The sequence below is a fragment of the Porites lutea genome, chromosome 1, assembly GCF_958299795.1.
Source record: "Porites lutea chromosome 1, jaPorLute2.1, whole genome shotgun sequence".
NCBI lineage: Eukaryota > Metazoa > Cnidaria > Anthozoa > Scleractinia > Poritidae > Porites > Porites lutea.
Window position 1 is genome coordinate 49,519,741 of NC_133201.1, and position 21,297 is coordinate 49,541,037.

Genomic DNA, 21,297 nt, shown 5'->3' on the forward strand with positions numbered 1-21,297 from the left:
TCCATCAGTTTCCAAGGTCCTAAATTTTTTAACTCTCTTCTGATTGCGATCGCCGCTGTCAAAGTGATTTGGGTATATCCTCTGAAGACTAAACTGGTGAGAGTAAAGTTGGTGCTAATTCGAATGGTTTCACGGCTAACGTGTGTGTGTAGAACTACATCTTCTATGGGAGGGGCTGTTGTGATTCCCGTGATCATGCAGATCCACACAGACTTCCTATGCCCGTTTCAGACCCCAGACAGGGCACTGACACGACGGAACCAAATGCTCCGAGATGCATGATGATATATTTAGCAAGGTGGCACAAAAAAACAAACAATCAAAACGGATGGCTCCTTTCCTTTCTATTGACCTTTGACCCGGACACGTGACAGACGAATACTGTAATATTCAGTGAATTTAACTGAAAAATAGCGTTTTCAAAAATAACAAATCGCATAAGCAAACCTTTAAGTGTCTTCGATAAGTTAGGCTTGGGCTCGAAATATAGGGGCGGAGACAGCGTTTCAGCACACAGAGTGGAAAAAAATGCAACGTCACAGGGGACGCCCAAATGAAATCACACCGGCGATGGCCATCCTCAACCAGGCGGGAAAAAAGAGGGGACTGTAAGCTTGAATTTCAGCCGTCTCCACGAGTCACAAACTCCTCTTGCGACTCGAGGAGACGGCTGAAATGTCAGGCTGATTGTAAACAGTATAGAAACTACTACGAGTGTGAGTATTGTCAACTAAAATCGAAAGACAGGAGCCCCTTAGCTATTCTTAAGTTCACAGAACCTAGTCTGTAAGTAATTCATATCAACCTTACTGAAAGAAAGGCACCTCAAGTAAGTACATGTCGGTTTTATATAACTATTTTTTGGTTTGACATGAGTTACTTAATTACCGACTTGGCTTGACATGACATACTGCACCGACATTTCAGACCATCGCAAAACCGTAAATGGTTAACCGCCAAATGATTAACTCATGGAAAACAATTACTAGGGGTAACTGCCTGAGTAAAGCTTGAACCCCCCTCCCCTCCTCGCGACTCATTTTAATATATTTTAAATTTAGAAGCAAACCTTCACTCATTACTGTCATCTCCATGGACCCTCACGCGTCCAACAAATTATTTGCGACAAAATATTGTTTTCTCATACTCGGAGATGATACCATTTTCTTCTTCTTAATCATTTCTTTATTTTTCGTTTTCTTTCTTTTTTTTTTTTGTTATTTTGTTATTTTGTTATTAATAATTTTTACAAAAACTATGTTCTTATTATCATTTTTTTAATTAATTTTTTTTCATGAAAATTACTTTTATATTTTCATGTTCCGGGATGTTCCATGTTCCGGGTTTTATCGACGCCCCTCATCCGAACAGAGTTTCGCAACCGTTCATAGGGTGCGTCTTGATCTCGCATGCCATCCGTTTAGCACCGACGTCAAAGGATTTCTACTACAACCAGCAGGTGAAACACATTAACCTGACTCTCTCCCTGTAAATAACTAAGCGTCACTCATTTATTTTTTTTTGTTTTAGTACGCAATATTGACAACGCAATGTAACGAACTTTGTAAGATCGTGCGCGCTTTAAATTCAACGGCGATTTCAAAATATGTAACACTGAACATGACGGATGTACCGTCGAAACATGTCTGGAAAATTAAAGAAAGTTGTTATGTTTATACGACTATTTCTACTACAGAACTTTCAACCGCGGCAGTGTTCGCTCAGTCGGTAAAGCGTGTGACTGCAGAGCGGGAGGTCGCGGGTTCGATTCCCGGGGCGGGACCAATACTCAGGGTCTTAAAATAACTGAGAAATGAAGGTACTACCTTTGTACTGCAAGCGGCTAGACCTTCGCGTGACTCGGATGACCACGTAAAATGGCGGTCCCCTCTCCAGTAAGGGTAGCCTGAATTTCATCCGATTACTTCGAGTCGTTATTACCCCTCAGTAACGTCTGAATCGACCGGCCGTTAATGCCGTCCAGTGACGTCACTACTCCTTGACCTTTACTTTAATTCATGCAAAAAGTAAAACACGAGTTTCAAGTGGCAAACCGAGAAATATCGTTCGGAAATGTCTGCATGATACAGAACTGCTTTATTTTTTTCGATTGTAATTCATGTTTAACGTTCAAACTATCAACTGCATGCAGTACAAGTCTGAACCGGTTGTATTAAATTCTATAATCAAACTCGGTCGCAATCACGCAGTGAAATAAACACACACACGGACACTTAGTTCAAAAACACAATGATTTGCTTTAATTGAAAAGAAGCTATTTGGTCCTTAACGAAGAAAAAAAACAAGGAGACAAGAAAGAAAAGCTAACAGAATCATCACACTTGACGGTAAAAATAGCAAGGTCCAATTATAACATTGATCTCACAAAACTTCGCGTAAACAAAATCACCGGCGGCCGAAACCACAAAGCGGCTCTAAATGAAAAACCTACCGAGTCTCCGCAATAATTCTTCATTCGCAGTTCAATGTAGCATTTCAGTTTCGAAGACGAGGGCAATTTTGCTGTTTAAGATAAAGATGAAGCTTATCGAAGTGTTTGAACTAAACGAAAGAATGCAAGGGATGTGATCCGCTGAATATCAAGCGACAATCCCGCTAAAATCTTCCATAATAACACATAATTATGCGAATGTTTAGACAATCAACCAATCAAAATCACTACCCGGTTTTCGGGTAGTGAGTGACGTCACTGGACGGCATTAACGGCCGGTCGATTCAGACGTTGTTGAGAGGAGAAAACGACTCGAAGCAATCGGATGAATTTCAGGCTACAGTAAGGGAAGTAAAAAATGGCGTCCCCAATTAGTACTTTAGTACTAAATACATTGATACTCACATAAAGTGCATTTTTTTTTCACATTCTAACCAATCGGAAAATCTTGTTTACTGCGGCATATCCTGTCGCCGCTGCCCATTCTTTACATTGGTGAAACTGAACGAAACTTCAGGAGTCGTTTTAGCGAACGTTTGCGAAGTATACGCATGCGTAACGACATTCCTGAGCTTCCTGTGGCGCAACATTTCAACTCCACGGGCCACAGTGTTTCCGATTTCCAGGTGTGTGGTGTGGGGATGGCTCTCTGCTGTGGAACCGATATCCAACCGAAGCAGCGTGAATTGAGGGTTTTCTTGCAGCTAGGAACCGTTCAAACCTAAAGGACTAAATATCAATTTCAGCTACACTCGCTATAATTTACACGCGCACGCGCCTCATTTTTATGCCTGTGACAATTGCCGGTCTACTAATAACGGTTTTCTTGATACTGAAGAAGGGTTATATACTCAAAACGTCTGTTTCTTAAAAACATTTGACACTTTTTGACTTTTCAGTGGAATGTTATTCTATCCGCAACCCGTAAACCAGCTAGATGAGATGTATTAGTTTTCACAGTTATATCCCGGTGCGGTTGTTACAGTCAAACCAGGTCAAGCGTACCCCCAAGAATACATTAATGAATTTATTATTCAAAAGTTGAATCCGTTGCTAGTTGTCGATTTCAGATTGATCTCTGCATTCTTGCATGTGTAATGAGCCGTGAATTCACACGCGAGGCAGTTATGAAATTTCTACCAGCTCCATTTTCCTGAAATTGATGTAAATGTCTTCTAAGAAGCTTAATCCATTCAAAGATTTCCAACCTGACCAAATACAGAGAAGTTTTCGTAAAATATTCACTGCTCATTACGCATGCAGAAATGCCGCTTTAAATTTGACACCAGTTACGGGAATGACTAACGTATTCATTTTTCAAATAATCAATTCATAAATAGAATCTTGGGGGGTACGCTTGACTTGGTTTGACTGTAATGGACGACACTATTTGCAGTAATGAACAGTATTGCTATGTCATAAATTATGACTTAGACTGGACGCAGTTTGCAGGTGCATGGCCCTTTGTTGGCCCCTGGCTGTTCAAAACCTTTTTAACTGTTTACCGACACTTTATCTGCCTTCCTCTCCCTATACACGAGTAACAGTAATGACAATACAGTCAAACCTCTTTAATACGGACACCAAAGGGACAGAACCAAGTGTCCGCTTTACAGAGGTGTCCGTATTATAGAGGTAGGGAAGTAGGATTTTTGGCATTTCTGGGACCAAACGAACTGTCCGTAAAAGAGAGGTGTTCGTATTATGGAGGTTTCCGTAAGGAGAGGTTCGACTGTATATTATTTCGACAGTGCTTATTTTACATGTGATCAAAAGCACGTTGCACTGGAAGACCTAATTTTGCTATTTACATGTTTTGAATATAAGAATAATAATTTGTAGAAATAAGTGTACACTGGAACATAGAACGCACTTGATATGATATTAGAAAATCAATATTCTAAATCCTAAAGATAATAAATTACTATAACTTTAGCTTCTACAGAATTAGGTAAATTGGACATCAGACTGTTCTAGACACGAAATACAGATTATTTTTCTTCGTGGGGGTGAGCAACGTGAACCTGGGAAACAAAAGAAAAAAAATGTTGTGGGCGTCTAGTGGTCTTTAAATACATTGTACTGCAGCCCACTCACACGCTGAAACATTCCCAGAAGCTAATGCTAATAGGCCAATAACGGGTGGGAGTTGATTTCCCCGATACTTGCAGTCTCAAGAATCATGGAATATGTATCATATGTCCGCTTAGTATTCTTTTGCTGCTTCCTTCGCAGAGGCACTTATGGCTTCGCCACGCATTACGACGCCCTAAAAAACGAGGCTATATCCTTATGAGCTGCAACACAGTAGGCCCCACCCCATGGCACCAAAGACGGCCCATCGAAAGGCTTGAGTGCTAAGCACCAGTGCCACACACCTAAACTTTAAGGCGCCTAAGAAGGAGCTGTTGTATGAAGCAGGTCTTCTTGCACATTACTGCAAACATTCAGTGAGAGACAAGACAAACTTAAAAGCAGTTGACACAAGTACACCAACCCAACTCCTGGCCAGTTTGTCTTATTGGGTTTACTGGCGCACAGATCGGCAATAATGCTGATCCGCCTTCCCAGTGCATGCCGTGGGAGAACTGTCGTGCAGTTTCCGGCCAACAGCTCCCATACGTGTTGTGTTGAACTGGCACTTAAAGGAGTGCTTTGTACTTGCCTTGGCAGGAAAGGGCCTTTGAACGCTTGAGCTCTAATAAGGGTGAACAGGTTTTCATGGCTGCCACGACCTTGGTGATACGGCTGTGCGCATGCGTTAGGTACTGGCCAGGCCGCGGGTTGGTATACGGCACACGTGTGAAACTTGCTCTTACTTTTGTCTCAGTGAGAGAGACAAAAAAATATTTTCCACTCGAACTGGCCCATCTTGTCGGAAAGGTCTTAGACTGGAGTGTTGTACACTTCCTGCAAGTCGTGACTGTGGGAGACAACATGAACAAAGCCAATAAATTGAAAAGTAAGTTGCTGACCCACAGTTTCGCGCACAGATTGTTTTGAAAGATGCGTTAAACAAAATCTGCAACTCCGCGATTTACTGATTGCTGCATTAATCAAGCTAAGAGGACAAAAACATAACGGTCGTGACAACCATAAAGAGAGTCCTACAGGGATCAAAGCTGCAGCCATTGTTGGTCGTTCTTTTGTTGAGATGGATTTCATGTTCGTCTGATGTCCGTAATACTGTCGCAGTCAAGTGGCCAAATTTTCTTGGCTTCACTTTTCTTGTGATAGTACAGTTTTGATGAGCTCCACAGTGTAGTTTGCACAATGCTCCATCAGGACATGTAAGATTACAGCCTCCGCCCGTGCAATTATGCTGGCATTGTATTCCATTGCATTCCATGGTGCAATTACCGGCATCACAGAGCTGCAGACATGATCGAGAGTCACAAACTCCATGACAGCCTCCTCTAGAGCATTGCTGTGAAATCAAGTTTAAGACGTTTCCGACATTAGCGAAAACCGTTAGAGAATTTAATTGTGAGAATTAAATCCGAATTCTACGTTTTCGTTGGCTAAAATATTTTTAAAGTCAAAATTAAAAATCAGAATGAGAGCATTGCCAGTATTGGCATTCTCTCGATCTGATTCCAGATTATTTCTCGCGATTCCCCAGCTCGTATTGCAAAATGAAACCCGGCCCCTTCTCCGTTTCTCTTTTTCTTTTTTTTTTATTTAAGCTTTCTCACTCTTTCAACTCTATTTAGACCCTGGTTACGGGACTGCGGTCGGAATCTCTTCGCTCGCTTAAACAGCAGAAGCGAGCGAGGGATGATCCCGTTGATGTTAATATAAAGTAAAGATCACTGATCAATCCAAATATTCCATTTCTCCGCCTTATACGACTACATGAGAAATTTCTGCAATTTGATTGGCTTAGAGCAGTGGTATTTCAGCTTAATTTGAAATACCTACATGTGAAAACTACAAACCTTTTGCGGGTGGTAGTATAAACAAATAATAGCATGATTTGTACGTGATATTTGGCATAAATACCACTCGTGATATTTCAAAATTGTCTCAAATTTCACTCGCCTAAAGGCTCGTGAAATTACGTATAACAATTTCGAAATATCACTAGTGGTATTTATGCCAAATATCACAAAAAATCATGCTATTACCTATACCAACCTCATTCACTGCCCGCCCAAGGAACGAGGTTCCTGAGATTGCCCTTCGTTCAAATCGATCCAATTCAGGTTCTGACGCTGCGCACGTCTGCCTTCGCTGGTTTAACCAATCAAATTAAGTCCCCTGAGACAACATCTCATTTCTGTAGTCTGTGCAACTGAACAATCCAATCACGAGACTTATTTAGATATATGTTTACTTAAGCGCTGTTTTATTTCTTACCCCATTTCAATTAAGGATCTATTAAAGAAGAAGGACTGTAACATTTTTGAGAAAGTAACCTCTATAGACAATCACCCGCTAGTTCCATGTATTCCTTCAAAGAAAGCCTGTTCTTGTAATCGTCGTAAAAAACATTTCTGCCTTTGTAAATAGATTAATATTTAAACACAATCTTAGTACAGTATAGTTAGGATTCTATGATTAGTTTATTTATTTTATTATGTATTACGGTATTCATGACAGTTGTAACATAGGATATGTATCTTTATCTGGTGGAAATAAAGACCATTATTATAATTATTGTTATTTAGTACCTGTACGCAACGATCCCTGGCTTTGCAGGTCATGTTACAGTTTCTTCCCTTGTCACAGCGTTGTACGCAGGAATTGGAGGTGCAGGACTGATGACATTTTCCGTCGATGGAGCACCACTGCTCACATCTCTCACCTGTTGTGCAATGTTGAGGGCATCGCCCCTTGCATTTTTGATAACATCTAAATTCTGATGTACAGTTTTGATGGCAGCCTCCACCGTTGCAGTACTGGTAGCCCCGTTCTTTAGCGCGGATTAACATCTTCTCGGCCCCGTCCAGCTATGAATAACATACAAAAAATATAAGTCGTTTCAGGGAAACATTTTCGGGAGCAACGGACCGTTTGATAAGGTAAACTTGTTTTCGGAAGCGGAATTTTCCAACGGAAATTCGTGTTGCATTTCTTCGATCGATCAAAGCCATCTTTGACAATAGGTTCAGGCTTCAGGGGCCTTTTTTCGGAAAATGAAACTGATTTGTACAAATTGAAACGGGATTCCGGAGTGAAATTTACCAGTCCTGAATTTTTCTTACCATTTATCCAGACCGTGAACCAACCGGTTTGTCCATGTAAATGGTAAACAACCATCCTCAACCTAGGAGTAATAATTAATCCCGGGGGGTACTCAACAAATTTTTATACGGGGAGGCTCCGCCCCGAGGTCCAACCCCTTACCCTTCTATACACCTATTTCAATTAAGGTTGCTTCTGAGAAGAATGATGCATGATCCATGTTTTATAGCCCACGGTGCATTATTGTAACAGGTCTAGTCAATTATGTGCCCGCAACGAGCATAGAAACCTAGAAAGCAAACGCTGCTAACGCTTCTATGCTATGCCAGCAGAACGTTAAGACAATATATTTCAAAACACTGAATCCTAGGCTTTTGGATTTAAGACGGTGATTTGAGGTTAGGTTTTCCTCTGTGGTAATATGCAAATGCTGCAAATTTTCAACGAGTTTGTTTGACTCGTGCACAAAGGAATTTTGGATGGAGTTGAAAAAATCTAATTAAAGGCGTTTGTCGAACAGCAATAAATAACTAACATTACGTGTTTATCTATTTTTGAGGCAATTATTTTAAAACTGAGTAAAAAAGAAAGAATAGCATGGATTTGCTTTATTAAAATAACCAGCATTTTAGGCTGACCCATGCAAAAACGCAGCTTAATCTGGCGGTAAAACCCTATTCAATTAATGTTGTTAAAAAAAGAGGCTTCTAATTTTTAACCATGAGATTTTAAAAATGAAATTTTTCAGCTAGCTCATGCTTAAGAATTTTAGCAGCCATTTGACTTGAAATCTGTCTTGAACACCTTCTCACAAATGGTCTCCATTATTTCAAGGAACTTGAACAAGACTAAACTTCCGCTACAAGATTGGTTTACCATAGTGTACTGCAAAAATTAAAATTAAATTAATTTTATTTAAGCTCGATAGCGTGAGGAGTGGTTGCCCAATCTCCCGAGCCAGGGGCTCATGTATTAAACGCTCGAGCATTCCGGATCGAATTGGAATTTAGAAATGTTGGTTTTTGCGGAGAGGGGAAAACCGGAGTACCCGGAGAAAAACCTCTCGGAGCAGAGAAGAGAACCAACAACAAACTCAACCCACATAAGACGTCGAGTCCGGGAATCGAACCCGGGCCACATTGGTGCTGCCACCACTGCGCCATCCCTGCTCCCCTTAAAGGCTATGAAACATGGTTCACGGGAGCAACCTTAATTGAAATAGGTGTATACCATTTTTCACGAAAACGGTACCCCTTTCGTATACCTTCTACTGACAAATGGTACCCCTTTCACATACCTTAAGTTGCCTAGAACTGTGCATCCCTTTTAAATGCTGTAAATGCACTGACGTTTAAATAAGAATCAATTACAAAAATAGAACGTTTTCTCGACAGTAAAAAGCCATAAAATTCATCTGTTAGCCCTTTGGGCCCTTTCACAGACCCGCATGACAGATTTCCCTACTCTTTCGTATACCTCAACGAGTAAAGTCCCTACCCTTTTATATACCTGAAGCCTGAAAAAGATACCATTTTCGGGCGTAGCCTCCCCGTATAAGCCATTATAAGGAGTAGCCCGCCCCCCAGGTAATGAATATTCTGTTTCTGGTGAGAAGGGTGTTAAGGGGATAAAACTAATCTTCCACCCTTAAGTTTGATTTGTAAAAGAAATGTAAAGCTCACCTGTTCGCATGATTTTTCTTTACTATGGCATTCAACCAATGGACAGATTCTGTGGAGCGATGAACACCGCTGCTCACAACTGTTCTTGGTTCTGCATTTCATTCTGCACTTTCCGCCTGTACAGGACTGAATGCAATCGTCTGTGGTACATGTCATTGGACATTCGCCATCGTCACAGTTTTGATCACATGAACGCTTAGCACTGCAGAATGTTGAGCAGCTGCCTTCCCAGCATGACTATATAACGTTGGGTAAACAATATAGGGTCATTGCAGTATAAATAGAGGAAGGAGTTGGGGGAGTTGGTAGGTTACAGTAAGGAGGCAGGGGACTAGATTTCTTGAGCACATTTTCTCTTTCTGTATCTGCACTCCGGTCACAGGTTAGATGATAGTTTCTCGTAAAGTGGGAAAGAAAGAGGAGAGATGAAGGGAAAAGAGGAGAAGGAAGTAATTAGGAGGATCGAAGATGAGGTAGGAGAAAAGTGATGTTTCTTGATGTTGCGGAAACCATTGCTGGTTTGCTTTTATGGTGTGGTGTAGGTACTGTTCAGTGTCTTTTCAATAATGTGTATACGTTAATTGGTGATTAAGCTCGTTCCCAACACCAAGAAACTACCCAGAAAACGGATTAGGGATCGTCCTTGTCCGTCCCGTCTCTGCGCTCCTGTCGCAGGTCAGATAATGGGCTCCTAGCTGGTATAAATGGCAACAGTAGGAGAATAGGAAAAAAAGTACACTTTACCTCTCTGTCTCTAAATTTGCCAACATAAGCAAACACTCATCAGAAACACTCCTCAGCTTTGTCGATATGGAAGTGCGCATGCGTAAGATACTTGTCCGACCGCCGCTTAAACCTTGGCTTGGTGTTCGAGTGTGTCACCTGCTATAATTTTTGTCTAATCCAAATCAATGACTTAGAGCCCTTTTTGTGTTCTGTCCTAGCCTGTTGTTGAAATAACCACTTCTCGGTTTCCGTTCCCCAACACCTGCTGTGCACAAGTCTGAGTAAAAATTCACTTTATTATCCAGAGCCTGACGTTTCTTTTGTGAAAACAGCTTGTTTTGTGACTCTTAGGAGTCAATGCCGCTTGTGAGTCGAGTTATTAGGTAAGCTGGGGTTATGGTTTGAGGTTAGGGTTACTGGGTCAGGTTAGGACTGGGTGACTCATGGCTCATTGACTCATTTACACCTCATGTCCTGTTTCTTTTGATCACGTGGTCAACAAAACGATGTTTTAACAAAAACCCAATAGCCCTGGCGAAAAAAAAATGAGGCGTCATCTTCTTTTAAAAGACAAATTTTCTAACTATTTTATACTAAAGTGCTCCCATACTCACCTGTTCACATCTCTCACTAGTTTTGGCACATTTAAGGTGACACGATCCTGCATTACACCGCTGTTTACAGCGAGAAGTCGCTCTACAACTCATGTTGCACATTCCTTCATCACAGTGTTGAGTGCATTTGGCTGTTTTGCAAAATACTGATCCACAAGCTAGCAGCGATTCACAGTCCTGATGACACGTCTCCTCGGTCACGCATTTCAAATCGCACTGCCCATTATCTAGGCATTTTTGTTCACATGACTTAAGTTGGGGATCGGCTTGTCCGCACGACATTTTGCAGTCTTCATAGCACTCTTGTCTACAAGAGGCCTTCGGTGATGAATCTTGACATTTATAGACTGTAATTCTTGCCTTTATTAACGTCACCATACTAAGAAATAATGATACATTTAGCAGCAACTCTTGAAACCGTGTCATATTTTCAGGTGTTTATCTAGAAAAGAAAAAGATATAATATATTATAATTTATGGTGAATTCTAATAAGGCCTCTTCTGAGGCCTAGAAACTTCACGGAAACAACATATTGCCTGCACTCACGCACTCACGTGTCACAAGTCTGTTCGGTGAACATAATTTTGCTTTTAAAAAAAGGAACAGCAGTTTTTAGTAGGAAAAGTGTGACCAGTTGTTGTAACAAATTGAATTCTTATTGACATTTTGAAGACAACCTTTAATATTTGAGAATCTTCTTTGAACATAATTGCCAACGAGCAGCCTCGACGCGACAAGACGCGAGGCTGCGAGGCACCAGCCCAGTAAAATGAATGAATCCCGAATCAATGTAACGTAAGGTAGTGTAAGGTAACCTTTATGACGTAACGCAGAACAGAGAATGCATTGTTTACTAACGAACACGTGATATAAAACAGAATCCACGAGCCGTGTGCGTGTTTGTGAGTCCCCTGCTCATCCCGTCTTCAGCCAATCGTCGGATGGATTTATTTGCATCAGTGACGAGTATAGCTGTCGCATTTGCCCGCTGGGATATTTTAATTCCTGCCGCTAAGAAAAAATGATAACGCCTTGTGTATTTGAAGCAAAAAATTTGGAAGGCTTCATCGGCGCACCATTTATCTTTTTATTTTTAGACTTCCTTAGCTTTAAAAAGAGACCAAATAATTATAAATCTGTACGTAGAATATTGGCAGTTGATTTTTCGAGGATATTAAGTTTGCTTATAAGATCAGTAAATTTTACGCAAAATGACCTGTGCGCAACTTCTGCAGAATTGGCACAAGCTAAAAGGGGTCAGCAGAGAGATAAAGGGACACAAGCCAAAGGGTAAAAATACGATAAAAAAAAATGACAGTCGGCTCTACAACAAAAGAAAAAAACTCGCAAACAAATCTTCAGGGGCACCCAACGACAATTTTCGGAAGAATATCTGTTCGGAAGACGATTTGAGATCTAAAATTTTCGAAACATTTGTTGTAAAATTTCTTGCTTGCCTGCCTCTCCTAGGATTTTCGAACATCTAAAAAATGGTATAATTGCCCATTTTTAACGGATTTTTACCCTCAAAAGGTCACCTAGAATTTTCCGGAGCCTCTTTTCTGGCTGAAATTTTCGAAAAGGTAAGTTTTGATCCCTATAATTTTCGGATCACTAGACTTTCAGCTTGGAAATCCGAACAGATGAAAAATTTTTAGGGGATAAAAATATGCCTATATCTACCGTTTAAATACTATGATACGTTTAACATAGCCTGCGTAGCTGGCGGTATTGGGTAGTAGTCGAGTGAGATTTGGCGGCGGAGCCGTTGTAATATAGTCGAGTGAGATTGGACGGCGGAGCCGTCACGAGCGGCGAAGCCGCGAGAAATACCGCCTGCCAGAGAACCATGATTTTTCGAATGCGCCCACTTTTGTCACCTTAGCTGATCGCAATTAAATCGGCCAGTCAAAGAGAAACCTGCAATTTGAAACTTCCGATTATTTTCGCGCGAGACAGTTTAGAAATAAGCGTTGACAGGCTAAACACGACTCCTAAGCTAGTGATAATGTGAAACGTGACCTTGTGAGTTTGCTTGAACAGAGGGTTTTTTTATTTTCTCGGCTCTTGCGCGAAGGTTACTAGCACTACACAGTGCATGTATCATTCTAAACTTTGACTGAGTAAATCTTTTTTTGCAACACCAGGCTTAACATTAAAAGGTCATGAAGCTGGTTTGTTACATGCATACTGAGTAACCATTTCCGGCGGTTTATTCTTCTGTAGGTGTTCCTGATAGGATTTGATCTCAGATGCAGTTGTATAGTGTTTTAATTTTCTTTGACCTTTGTTTCTTACGGCTAAATAAAGACAATTCCAGCGCTGTGAAGTTTAAAAAACGCCATTTCGGCAATTTGGTCATCAATTATGCTCTTTTTAAAGCGGAAATCACAATCACTTTACATGTACGTCTTTTCCAGTTTGCCATCTGCTCCCTAAATTGGGAAATATATGCGAAGGCTCATCTAACATGATTGACATATGTATGGCCCTCGACCAATCCGTTTCCCCTCACACTGGTGTGCGGACTATACCAAAATACCTAATATCTGGCAGGCGGTATTTCAACCGCTTCGTCCCTACTCCCTTGTTTTGGAACACGGCTCCGTCGCCAAAACTTTTTAAAATCTCGCACCCACACAATACCGCCAGCTACGCAGGCTAAGGAGGATAAGGAACTGCACGCTGGAACGGAACTGAAGCAGTTCTCTTTTTGCCTCATTTTGCTTGTAAGATTATAACTTTATGTAATTACGTTAACCATTTCAGTTTGAGTTTTTTTTCTGGATTTTTCCCATAGACGCCCACCTCCCGTAAGCGACCACTTTGTCGAGCACCAAGGGTGGTCGCTTACGAGAGAGTTGACTGTATTATAAAAGTCAGTTATACAATGCTTTTGTTATTTCTGATGTTTGTAACCGCAGTTTGTGTGTTATTTTTTTTTACATTTCTTCATATTTGATCAAATTACAAGTATTTTGATGATCTAACAGGGAGCTCACTTGTGAACACAACATCTGGGGGAAAATATGACATTTGAAGCCCATTTAATGGCCTTCCTTGATTTTAATTATCTTGAAACTTGGAAGCAATATAAACTGATATCTAATCTCGGGATTCTTAATTATTTCCATTTTTTTTTTTAATATCAAGTGGTTCTTAAATTATTGTGAAATTTGTAGGCGTGGACCAAATTACATACAAGAATGGTAAATAAAAGCAGCTGAACGCACGCCAATCAAATTTCTCTTTCTCGCAATCAGCCGAAGCAAATTAATCCTCCTCTTTTTTCGTACACTGTTTCAAATGAAATCAAACCACGATGAGATGAAACTGCATTTCCAGATCTCATCATTGTTTCCATTACATATTAGCCAATGAAGTCGATAGCATGTTTATCCACTGTTTTTATGACACTTAAAATTTCGTTCAAAATGTTTCCAAAATGCTTTCATAGCATTTGTTCAAACTTTGCCATAATCGAGGCAACTAAGCGAGGTACATGACAACTCACATGTCAATGAAACAAAGATCACAACAAATTTTCACCTTTTTATAGTAGGGCTGTGGTAACTGGTCAGTTCCGATGTCTTTGTTATTGCCGACGTGGTAAATATCCAGTCTAGCCAACTTAAAGCAATAAAGCATGTGGATTCCCGCGGGAGAATCCGTCCTCTTTGATGAAATAGGATCAAACATGTTCTAAGCATAGAAAAGTATCACTGAAAGGAAGCTGTTAAACAAACTATTGGGTGTTTGAGCCTTTCTGAAATGGTGGTACCTAAACTGAAAAAATCGAAAACTGAATTACTTTATTTTCCTCGTTGACTTCCTCAGTGACTTATTGTAAACCTCTCCGTTCACCACAAAGCACCGCTTTTGTTATAAATAAAACGGGTTAAAATAAGGCTTCTACATACCTCACCAGTCCGTTTATGTGACAGATTGGCCGGCTTGTGCCTTTCTTTTACTCGCGGTCACTGTTTAAATCTTGCAGGGAAACCCAGTTGGACCACCCGAACAGCCTCTGGGACTTTAAATACAGATGCAGTGACACAAAATTTGGCTTAGTGTAAGAAAAGTAAGTCTATCTTTTGAAATAAACGTGACTAATCCCATAAATATATGTTGATAAAAACATTATATTGTATTTTAGCACGTAAATGTCATTTTTCTTATTTAACTCTAAGCAACGGTTTTAAAATTTTCTTCTCTCTCTTGTCAGTTCCAGGTAACGTCATCATGTTCATGACATTTCAGTTTTGTTTATTGAAAGAACAGGAAGGTTTATGATTATAACCAAAGAACATTTTAAAGAAGGTGGCAGGTTGATTGCGAGGCAGGGAGCAATGAAGAGCGGTTGTATTCGCAGGCTTAATGTGCAATGGTCTCTTTAAAGACAGATAGTATTAAGCGGTTTTCTTTAACAGTGTTTAAATCTTGAGAAATGCAGTAGGACGAGGAAAATAGTTTAGGACTTTAAATACAAAAACAGAAAGTTTAAGTTTTGAAACGTCACTTATCGCATGGATATAATGTTAATGAAAAACAACGTTTCGTGTATTTCAGCATTTAAACGTCATTTTCTCATGTAACTCGCAGTTAAAAATAGTGATCTTGAGACATTTATACACGATTTCTTAATTGAGCAATTACCATGCAACTCTCTTTGTAGTCGACTTATACCAAAGTATAAAAGTCATCATATTTGTTAGACTCCTTCCCCCTTTGTCAGTGTCAGGAGCCAGTTACTGTTTTTTTTCTTTTTTTATTGTATCGCTTGCTCCGGTACTTATGAGAGGGTCTGAATGGGGGGGTCAACTTGTCGGTTGTCGGTTAAAATTCAGTTACTTTGTCGGTAGTCGGTTAAACTTTTCTGATTTTTGTCGGTTGTTGGAAAATCTCAGTTAATAAGTAAAAACGCTTGTTAATTATTAATATTTTTCATGTATTTCACCCAGTTTCAAGACTGATCCCTAAGGAAAGAGTAAAACTTGTAAGAATGCATCATTTGATTGCACTTAAACTTCATTAACTCTTGTTTGTTTATGCAACATGATCGTTTATTTCACCATTGTTTGCCAAATGAATATCATGAGTACTGATAAAATCACCAAACCTTTTATTGTAAATACGAACTTGGTGTCCTTGTCGACTACAGGGCACAATAAAAAGTAATTAATTAATTAATGGACTCCAGCCTTTTGGATACTTAAATTATTCTTAGGGGAAAACTGCAAGGGGTGACAGGCTGCACATCTATACCTTTAACGTTTTGGCTCTAACAGGCATGTCCTTTGCCATATTTTCCTTTCTCAAAGAAATAACACTTTAACACTCGGACGTACGAGGGGTGGAGGGGGGTGGATGCCAACCCCCTTACGTTTTTCTGGGATTTTTCCAAGAAGATAAAACATCAGCACCTGACGTTTTCAGTAGATGGTCGTTTATCCCTCGCACACATTTTGAGACAAGTTCAGTGATGATCAGTTTCTATGGTTACGAGGTATGACGTAATACGTAGCAGGTGGTAATGTATGTTTTTTCCAACTTATTTCAACACTAATATTAAAAGTAAATCTTGTGGCTAAAATCATGCAAAGTGCTTATTTATGTGTTATTATTCATGTCAAGCAATTACCATTTCTCGCTGTTTTAACCTGATTTCTAATTCTTGGTAAAATCCAAGATGGCGACCATTGTCGGTGACGTCACAGGTCTCCAGCAGGGCCACCATTCATAAAATATAACTCATCTTGTTAAGAAGATCAAAGGCTTTTCAGTGAAGGCAAAATCGCTTCGAAATACTGCAACATATCAAAAACTCTGGGGAGGGGCAGTAGCGGATCCAGGGGAGGGGCCCGAGGGGCCCGGGCCCCCCTAATTTTTCGATCAAAATGAGGCCCGAAGAGCCGAAAAAAAATTTTTTGGTGACTGGGCCCCCCTCCTTATCTCAGGGTCTGGATGACCGCCACCCCCCCCTCCCCCCCTATCTGAAAGTCTGGATCCGCCACTGAGGGGTTCCATCTACCCTCCTCTTGTACCATGGTGGGGGGGGGGGGGGGGGGGGTACGATTTTGCGTGTTCGTCCGAGGGTTAAGTGGTTCTTTAAAACTTTGGCAAGGTAGTGGTTGGTTTTGTATGAGATTACACTTTTTCATTAACGCTTCTTTTATAATAGACACTAAGGGCTTGTATTGTGTCACGAAAGGCAATATTTCTTTTTCTTACTTGTCGTTTTGTTTCAGGAGCGCTGCTTTCCTTCTGTGAGTTTTACTTCTAATAGCAATTTTTCTTTCAAAATTGTGTGGCCAGCCTCTGTCCATTAACCGCTTTTTGAAATCTGAAATACTTCATTAGAGGAGTTTGTTCGTAGGATTCTCAAGGCTTCTTGTTTGTCAAATCCATTTTAACAATTGGTGAGTGATAAGAGGTGAAAATGTATATACTGGAAGGTTTCCTTTTAAAATGTGCCTTTACGCCAATGATATAGCTTTTTCTCATTTTTCGTTGAATGTTGTGCCTTGGTATCCAACCGGGTCTAAAACGATTGTCTCAGTGTCAGATATTTCGGTCGTAAATTTCATAGCCAGTAGAGCAGTAGGGTGAAGTAAGTTTACTTGTCCCGTGAATTTGAAGAAATCTACTATGCCTGGTTTACTTATGTCCCATAGGGAAAAAATATCATCTATGGAGCGTTTTCAAACAGTTGGTTTAAAGACGGTTTTACTTAAACTTTGTGTTTCAATATATGTGGCCATGAAAATGTTGGAAAGGAAACTGCTGTTTGTGCTCATCGTGGTGCCGTGGGTTTTTACTGATAGTGCTTACCATTAAACTGGAAAGAATTTAATTTGAGGATTAATCTAAGCGTTTCTCGGACCGAAACAAGAAGTGTTCAGTTATTTCACCTTTGTCTTTTCAATAACATTTATAAAGTCGGTAGCATCTTTAAGGTGTGGCCTCTGTGATTATGATATTGGTTGTAGTAATGTACCCATATCAACAAAAGAGGAAGTTCTTTCTGACCATCTGATGAGTCATGAATTTAAAGAGATTGCTTCCTAACGGCTAGAAAAAAACGAAAATGCTCTTTTTTCTGAAAACAAATATTGATAATGTCAGCCCATGTCGGCAGTCGATTAATATTTTTCCTATCGGTAGTCGGTAATTTTTTGCTCGTTTTGTCGGTAGTCAGTAATATTTTTCGCCTTTTGTCGCTAGTCGGTTAACCCCCATTCACACCCTCTTATGAGTGACAGGGTGAAGCGAATCCTGCGAGCTACGTACTGATTGGCTACCCAACTTTAACCTGAGATCAGGCTCAATTTTCGTTTCGCTTTGTAATAACATTCCGGCGGGCAAGGCGAAACGGGTAGCCGTCAGAGAAGAATGTATGAGAACCGCTCAAATTGGGCCTGATCTCTGGTTAACCCAACTTAATTAGGCAAGGCAGGCCTATCAAGCCCGCTGAGGATCATTTGCTTTGCCCTTTGTATAGTAGATCAAGCCAGTTCGGTCAAGATCGCTGAATATTAGCCTTATTCCTTTACAGCGTTAAAAGAAGAACACGCCTAATAACCAGAGTGATATTGCTCCGTCGCTTAGTCAAGAGCGCATAAACATACTGGCAACACTCAGCAAGAGAATATACATATATTAGGCAATTTTCCAGCGGAGATATCAAGCAAAAGATATGTCTTTCTTAAATGACAAGAATAATATGCATATTATAAACGCAAACATGCTGTAAAATACTCCAGATATAACTTAAACTCTTTCAAGCCGTGAAAATTGTCAAAATACCTCATAGATTAATCTGGTTTAACACTGATTTACATGTGGAAGCGTCAATGTTTTTAAAAATTCAATTTTCTTCACAACGTAGAAAATTTATTCAGTTTTAGATGAAAAAGGTGGCCCACTCTGTGAAAAAAAAATGTGCTCTCCATTTAGTTGGTTGATTATTATAGATTGTAACAGTTTCTTTTGACTTAGCCCGTCTATAGTCGGAGAACCGTGGGCGTCTGTGATTCACCGGGTTGCTAATCGCGTATGATGGAAGGGAGCGGCTGTACTAACAACTGGCTAGTTTTAACTTGAATTGTGAACATTCAGATGGAACTTTAAACTAAATAGAATTGATTTTGCACTAACTATACTAAAACTAAGATCGAGACTTTGTTTTTTGTTTTTTTAATTGATACAGCTGTAGTTTTGGTCTAACTTTGGAGTCCGTGATAGAATCCTAAAGTGTGATTATCAAAACCTTTTCCAGTGGTCAAAACTGTCAAATATCTGTAAAGCAATATTATTTATTTATTTATTTTGGTGGAAGTGTCACTTTGATTTATTCTTTCAGTATATCCTTTAGAAGTTTAAACATTTTTGTGGATGAACAAAGTGGCCGACTCAGTGAAAAAAAATGATACTTTCCTGTAGAACAAATTATATTACGAAAAAGTAGTGGTGTAACAGTATTGGTGTAGCAGTAAGAGGTGGTTTTAACAGTGGAGGCAGCGTGGCAGAGCAATTAGGAGCGCCCGCGGACTTGTAGTCACGAGGTCCCCCCCCCCCCCCCCCACCCGGCCAGCTGGACTTGTTCTCGGTAGTCCCAAGTTAAAATCCTCGGTCACGCTTGTAAAAAGCCAGAACAAAACAGCTTAGAATCGTAGGAGTTTGTTTTAACTTTAGATGTTATCCTCTGTTAATCGTGATCATTGAAATGAACGTTTGAACTTTACAGGTGGTGCTATGATACTAAAACCATTCCCTCCTGTTGTGTTATTCAATAATTTTGCTCTTTTTGGATTCTAAAGAATGATTATCAAAACCCCGGATCAAAACACAAAAAAGCAAAGAAAGAACTTGGCAAATCCCCACTGCCAAGCCATCACGAGCTTACGCTTGGTCAATAACGTATACAATTAGGCTGAAAACTAAGCAATACTGTCAGGCCACTTTCCATGGCGATAAAAAAAATGACAAAAAGAATTGCCAAGAAGTATATGCATATTAATGAAAAAAGGCGCCCTTGTTTCAGGCAATACTTTGGCCCCGTTCACATGAATCCGTTGTTATTTAAGAACGAAGATTTTTTGTTGTTGTTTGATTTGGTATGTTTTGTTTTGTTTTCTACGGTTTGGTCTATCGATGACAACAGTGTATCCGGTGACAACAGTTACCGAGAATGTATCTTATCAACATGCTTTCCAAAGTGGAGACTTTTGAATACGTTTGCTTCTTCTTCTTTTACGTGTAGACGGACGAAAACGGGAGGTTTACGAATACCATGATGTCATAAATCATATGCCACGAGTTGCTCTCGTTTTTCCATCGTTTTTGAATTGTGAGGATGGGCGTAAACCCGGTGGTGTGCGCAATACGATTGCGATGCATTGTCGATTCAAAATTTTCAAGATGGCGGCGAAGGTCGAGAAATTTCGCAGGTTATATGCTTTATTTTTCAATAGATACAGTTCTTTCCTTAGATCGTTTTTCTCGATTTCACAAGCTAATATTTGTTTAGATTTTTTCTGTGAAGAAAAACAAATCAATATTCTTCATTTCAATCTAAAACGAGGAGCCCGAATATTCCTCCTGTAAGAGTATGAAATTTGGACCCGGTTTTTAAGAAGCTATAATTTTCATTATATTACCCGTCGAAAGTAGAAGATAGTTGTAAGTGTTTCTACAAACCTTGTTCTACGCTAATTTTTTATCGCTCCCCAACTAGCCCCACGTTTTGTGATACTTTTTCCGAATCACAACCGGCATGTTTTCATGGGAAAATGTAGCCTTTCGAAGACCAATGTGACATGTTACTGGAAGTGTTACTTTTGTAATCACAAGCTGATCACAAAATAGCGGGGCAGCGGCGACTGGTTCCTCCAAACAATAGCATTAGGTGAGCATATAAATAGGCTGATGAGTACTCTGATGTAGGAATGTCTGTTTTTGTAATAGGACTAAAAAAAGCATCATAAAATTGCAGTCATACATGTGATTCCCTGCAGACTGCAGAATGCAGACTTGGTGCCAACAGAGAAACAAGTCCTTGAAAAGATGACCCCTTCAACTTCGATTCTCTTATTACAGCTAGCAAGTGAACATCTTGCAATGCTGAATGACAAAACAAAATAAGCTCACTGTGTTTAAATACCGCGGCCGGGTATTCTGAAGAAGCTCCTAGTATTATAATTATGTCACAGCTATGCATATCAGTACCTCTTAGCACCAGTTGCACTGATTTCACGGCGAATTCAAAATTTTCGGCGAACCGCGGGTCCTACCTCCAGTGCTTTTCATGATTGAAGCATTGAACAAAGCGTAAATGTGCCGACTTTTCTCGGTCAGCAAACAGCAGCAAACAGGATGCAAGTGATTACGAACAAAATACACCAGAATACACTTATCAACGGAATAAGACTGTTTTTTTCCCACTGAATTGGACAGACTTTCTTTTTCAAGAGCTTCCGGAAGAGATTCAAAGCAAAATCGTATATATCTACAGCGTAATTAACGAATATTCACTCCGCAGTCGAGATGTTCACCCCACGCCATCTTGACACCAATGATCAGATTTTGAATACCGCCCATGATGCTTGGCGATCGTAGTGCGCACCCAACCTGGGC

General features: G+C 40.1%; 1 protein-coding gene across 1 annotated transcript; it reads right to left on the minus strand.

Annotated features, from left to right (window-relative positions):
• Positions 1-4,720: 4,720 nt before the first annotated feature.
• On the minus strand, positions 4,721-9,559 carry LOC140939529 (uncharacterized). The gene is made up of 3 exons (XM_073388851.1): positions 9,322-9,559; positions 7,126-7,404; positions 4,721-5,879 (listed from the first exon to the last, which is right to left on the minus strand). The coding sequence occupies exons 1-3, from the start codon at positions 9,475-9,477 to the stop codon at positions 5,514-5,516; spliced, it is 801 nt and encodes a 266-aa protein (XP_073244952.1). The 5' UTR covers positions 9,478-9,559; the 3' UTR covers positions 4,721-5,513.
• Positions 9,560-21,297: the final 11,738 nt, after the last annotated feature.